The following is a 4799-nucleotide window of genomic DNA, read 5'->3' as shown; positions in this document are numbered from 1 at the left end:
TGAATGTTTATTTGTATTGTGTTTCATTATAACTACGGTATACCACATAATCTTATCCATTTACAAATCTAATTTAATGATCTAAAACTTGTCATCCACTTACATAATATATACAATTTGCATTTAATATATATATATATATATATATATATATATATATATATATATATATATATATATATATATATATATATAACAATAACATAAAATAGTAAAGTAAATTACATTACTTTACAAATAATTGTTTATATTTTAAATAATCATCAGATTAAAAGTAAAAGATTGTCAAATAAATAAATTTTAAATTAACTGATCATAAAAATAGTTAAAATTATTTCTAAATAATTATTTATCTTAATTTTACTAACACGCAGGCCAAAAACAGAAACAATTGAGTACCGTGATAAGAATTTATTGTAACAATTATTATTTCATGTTTCATATCAATGACATAATCATTTCAACAATATATATTTTTCAGAATTTTATTCAACATTATTCTGTCTAATGATATATAATTCTAGGATTGTTGGTGCCAGTTATAGTGAACAAATTCGCAATACATTAACGGTAACTAAACTCTAAACGACGAAGAATTAATAACGACCGCTACCACTATCATCACAGCGAGGGCGACGAAAAATTCTCCATTAGATATGCTTTGTTTCTTGTTTTAACATGTATTGCGATTTCTTTCTTTTTCTAAATCAAAAAATACATAAAGTTATTGGTTTCTTCAAAATGGTTTCATCAAATCCGGTTTTGATTCGATCTATCATGTTACTATAAATTGAATTTGTTTTTTGTTGAACCCTCTAATTTTGTCGCAATTCCGTTTGACTTTTTTTGACCATAATCAGATTCGATTTTTTGATGGCGATCCATATCATAAAAAAAATAAAAAAATAAAAAAAAATAAAACCATTTTGTGCACCTTTAAATTGTTTGGCGACCCCAAAATTCATTGAACATGTACCAACCATCCATGTTGCTAACTGGATGATATTCTCTTATAAACATAAGAAATTAATCAACTTATTAAAAAACTAAACAATTTTATCATAAATGTGATTATCCGTAATTTTCATACTTAACTTGGTTATTAGATCCAATAAAATAGTTGGGATATAATATGAAAAAAGTTGTTTTAGTTTTGAATAAGTCACAACATAACAAATTACATTACAATATTATCATAAATAATGATTATTTTGTTTAGCATTACGCAAACATAATTATTTTGTTTCATTTTTAGCGTTAACGGATCAACAAAGCTAATTATCATTGATTATTCAAGTCCATGTTCTGATCTCGTCATCTTTATACTTTTTTTTTTTTATATCAACTTTTTTAATTAAAATTCAACTTATAATTAAGTAAGTTTGTAATAGTTAATTAAAAACAAAATAAAAAAGATTGATATTTTCCATTTATTCTCCTACTTTTTATTTTATTAGTACGTGGGCTCCTTAACAATAGCAGCTTTATTAGTTTACCTCATCAACTATAAAAGCTCTTATGCCTCCATCTTTTAGCTTTTGATTTTCTCTAACGTCTCAGGCAATAAACGGATGAATCAACCGTTTCGAGATGCACACCCCTACGCCTTCATGCTTCATAAATTAATCAAACTTTTTCTGCACAAATCTCTACATCTACATAGATTAAACAACAACATCCAGTGAAAGAAAACAGAGAGATTGCTCATGAAGAAGCAAAGAGGAGCCTTTAGAAGAAGATCTGATCTGTTTGAAGCGTTACCTGATGATATTGTTATATCTATCCTCTACAAGCTCAGTTCTACAGCCTCTTCTCCGTCTGATTTCGTCGCTGTTCTTCTTACGTGCGTTTTAATTCATACCTGTTTCTGTTATAATCTTGTTTTGACGATGGAAAGCTGAAGAAAATCTGTGTTTTATTATGTTACAGATGTAAGCGGTTGAATAATTTAGGCCTGCATCCTCTAGTTTTATCAAAATCATGTTCGAAAGCGCTTGCTGTAAGAGCTAAAAACTGGTGCGAGGAGGCTCACCGGTTTTTGAAACTATGCGTCAACGCCGGCAACACGGAGGCATATTATATGCTTGGAATGGTAAGCATTAATTGCTACTATTACACAAAATGTTTGAGTTCAATGTAACGTCGGTTGTTATAGAAAGCAATGGCCGATATATGGCGATATATCTAAATTCTAAAGCTTATTTTCCGCAGATCCGCTTTTATTGCTTGCAAAATCGAGGAAGTGGAGCGTCGTTGATGGCGAAGGCGGCGATTAAATCACACGCTCCGGCACTGTACTCACTAGCTCTGATTCAGTTCAACGGCAGTGGAGGGTTGAAGAACGACAAGGACCTCCGCGCCGGAGTTGCGCTGTGTGCTAGAGCAGCCTTCCTTGGCCACATCGACGCTCTCCGGGAACTCGGCCACTGCCTCCAAGACGGTTACGGCGTCCGTAAGAACATCACCGAAGGCCGTCGTTTACTCGTGCAAGCCAACGCGCGCGAACTCGCATCTGTCCTACGCGTCTTCAACAACTCACCATCTCCGCCATCGTCGGGGTGGCAGTTCCATAACCACCAACAACCACGTCCTACTCCACCTCCATCATATCAAACCGGAGCTCCGAATCCGCTCCCGAATCCGTCCGATTTCGACATCCAGTTGTTTAGTGACTACGGGTTCAACCTAACCGGGCGCGAAATGCACCCAGCAAACAGGTTCCTGGTTGAGTGGTTCGGGTCGAGAGAAGACGGGTTTCCGGGTTTGGGTATACGGATATGCTCCTACAAGGGTTGCGGGCGACCCGAGACCCGAAAAAACGAGTTTCGAAGATGTTCGGGTTGTGGGAAAGTGAACTATTGTTCGCGTGGGTGTCAAGCGCATGACTGGAGGGTGCACCATAAGGTGGAGTGCGCACCCATGGAGGAGTGGGTGGGTCATGCCATTGATGACGTGGATGAAGAAGAAGAAGATAACATGAACGGCGATGATGACGTGGTTGATGATGATCCAACGGTTGAGATTAACGAAGGCGAAGTTCATGGGATCCAGATCTGAATGTGTGTACTCTTTCTTTTAGGGAGATTTATTTCTTTTTTTTTTTTTAACTTTTTTTTTGTATATGATTTTGAGTTTTGAGAGAGTACACAAACTACACATGTGTCGCGTGAAGGAAAGGGAAAACATTTTTACTTTTAGCAAGTTCTCACCATGTACAAATTTCGTTGCTACAAGTACAAGTTACCACTCACTTAATCTAAAAAGCGAATTTATTTTGTATTTCATGTTTGAAAATTAGGACAATATTTAATTATTTACTAAAAGGTAGGCATGTCCAAATCGAGTAGACCTGATAAAAACGATACAATTTGGCTTATTTGAGAAATGATCTAAACGGTGGACCATTTTGAAATTATTGAAGTCGTTTGATTTTGTTACCATTTTGAAACGGGAAACCTACTATTTTGAACAAATTTTATGCGTGCCAACCAAGGGCATTAATGATATAATTTATTTTTGAAGCTTTTAATGAAAAATTTATTTTATCTTCAAAACAGAAGAGTTTGATATTTTTATATAAATCAACTATAATAAATGAAGATTCATTTTGCCATTAGTTTTGAAACTTATCATTTTATAATATTTTTGAAATAAATAATATTCACATCAATTTCTAGATTTTTTCAATTTGTAAAATTAGAGTCACATAATACACATACTTGTATATATAAAATATTAAATGTAATAATAAATTGCAATTAATATGTTTTTCATTCCTTATTTCAAAAGTTAGTTTTGAAAAAAATATATTATTTATAAATTGATATATAATCTTTTTTAATCAACCCGTATATTATACGAGTTTTACACCTAATTGTTTATAAAGTTGGTTGAAAATAGACTTTGCAAACATGTTAGTGTCGGGTTTTTGTTTTTGTTAAAACAATAAACTAATTGAGATAGCTTGATCCTAAACTGATTTGTTTAATTAACGTATCGTGTCGTGTCAATTCGTTTATTTTCGTGTTGAGTTCTTGTCGTGTTCCGGGTTAACGGTGTACCTTGAATTGTTTTGTTGCATGTGAGGTTGAAACATTTAACATGTTGAAAGGGTATGAGTTTGACAGACAAAAAAAATTAACGGTTAGGAGCCGGAATAACTAAATTTATATTAGGTTTAGAGAGCAAAATGGAAAGAGTATTACGAGTTTGGAGGAATGAGGGAGTGGTCGAGGGGCTGTATAGTTTCAAATTTTTAAAATTTAGATGACTAAACGAGCACAAAACCAAAAGTTAAGTGACCAAACCAAAAGTTTAATGACCATTGTAACATAAGTTTAAAAGTTCGGTGACCTTTTAAAACTTAAAATAAGTTAAGTGACCAAATAAACATAAAACCAAAAATTAAGTCACTAAAAATGACCTAAACCCTTCAAAAAAACTTACATATTAATAAATGGCTTATAGTAGTTAAAATTTCCAGCCTTAATATTATCCGTTAATTTCGTGTCATGTCGTATCAACACGTCTAATTTAAAGCAATGTTTAAAAACCGGTTTATTAGTTAAACCGGTATGGTGACTGGCTCACGGTTCAACCGGTTTGACCGTCAAGTGAACCGGTTTCTATATTTTTCATGTTTTTTCCTATTTTTCTACACATACATACATATATAAATCATGAATTTGATGTTTACAAGTTGAAACATTAAAAATACATATAAAAATAAGTTGTAGATAAATCCAAATACATTAAAATAACACATAACCATAAATTTTAGTATTTTACATTAATCCATC

The 4799-nt window shown here is 32.6% G+C and overlaps 1 protein-coding gene across 1 annotated transcript; it reads left to right on the top strand.

The window, feature by feature from the left end:
* Nucleotides 1–1527: 1527 nt before the first annotated feature.
* LOC111886092 (F-box protein At5g50450) lies at nucleotides 1528–3279 on the top strand. The gene is made up of 3 exons (XM_023882331.3): nucleotides 1528–1843; nucleotides 1930–2092; nucleotides 2212–3279. Exons 1-3 carry the CDS (start codon nucleotides 1707–1709, stop codon nucleotides 3055–3057), a joined length of 1146 nt encoding a protein of 381 aa, XP_023738099.1. The 5' UTR covers nucleotides 1528–1706; the 3' UTR covers nucleotides 3058–3279.
* Nucleotides 3280–4799: the final 1520 nt, after the last annotated feature.

Source organism: Lactuca sativa, chromosome 4 (assembly GCF_002870075.4).
Source record: "Lactuca sativa cultivar Salinas chromosome 4, Lsat_Salinas_v11, whole genome shotgun sequence".
Taxonomy (NCBI): domain Eukaryota; kingdom Viridiplantae; phylum Streptophyta; class Magnoliopsida; order Asterales; family Asteraceae; genus Lactuca; species Lactuca sativa.
Note: the sequence above shows the minus strand (reverse complement) of the source record. Positions and strands in the feature narration are given on the sequence as shown.

Bases quoted from the DNA above. Each gene is read 5' to 3' on its own strand.
- LOC111886092 (XM_023882331.3), top strand. From the start codon at position 1,707: ATGAAGAAGCAAAGAGGAGCCTTTAGAAGAAGATCTGATCTGTTTGAA. The intron at 1,844-1,929 runs GTGCGTTTTAAT...ATTATGTTACAG, and splicing joins TTCGTCGCTGTTCTTCTTAC to ATGTAAGCGGTTGAATAATT. The intron at 2,093-2,211 runs GTAAGCATTAAT...TATTTTCCGCAG, and splicing joins CATATTATATGCTTGGAATG to ATCCGCTTTTATTGCTTGCA.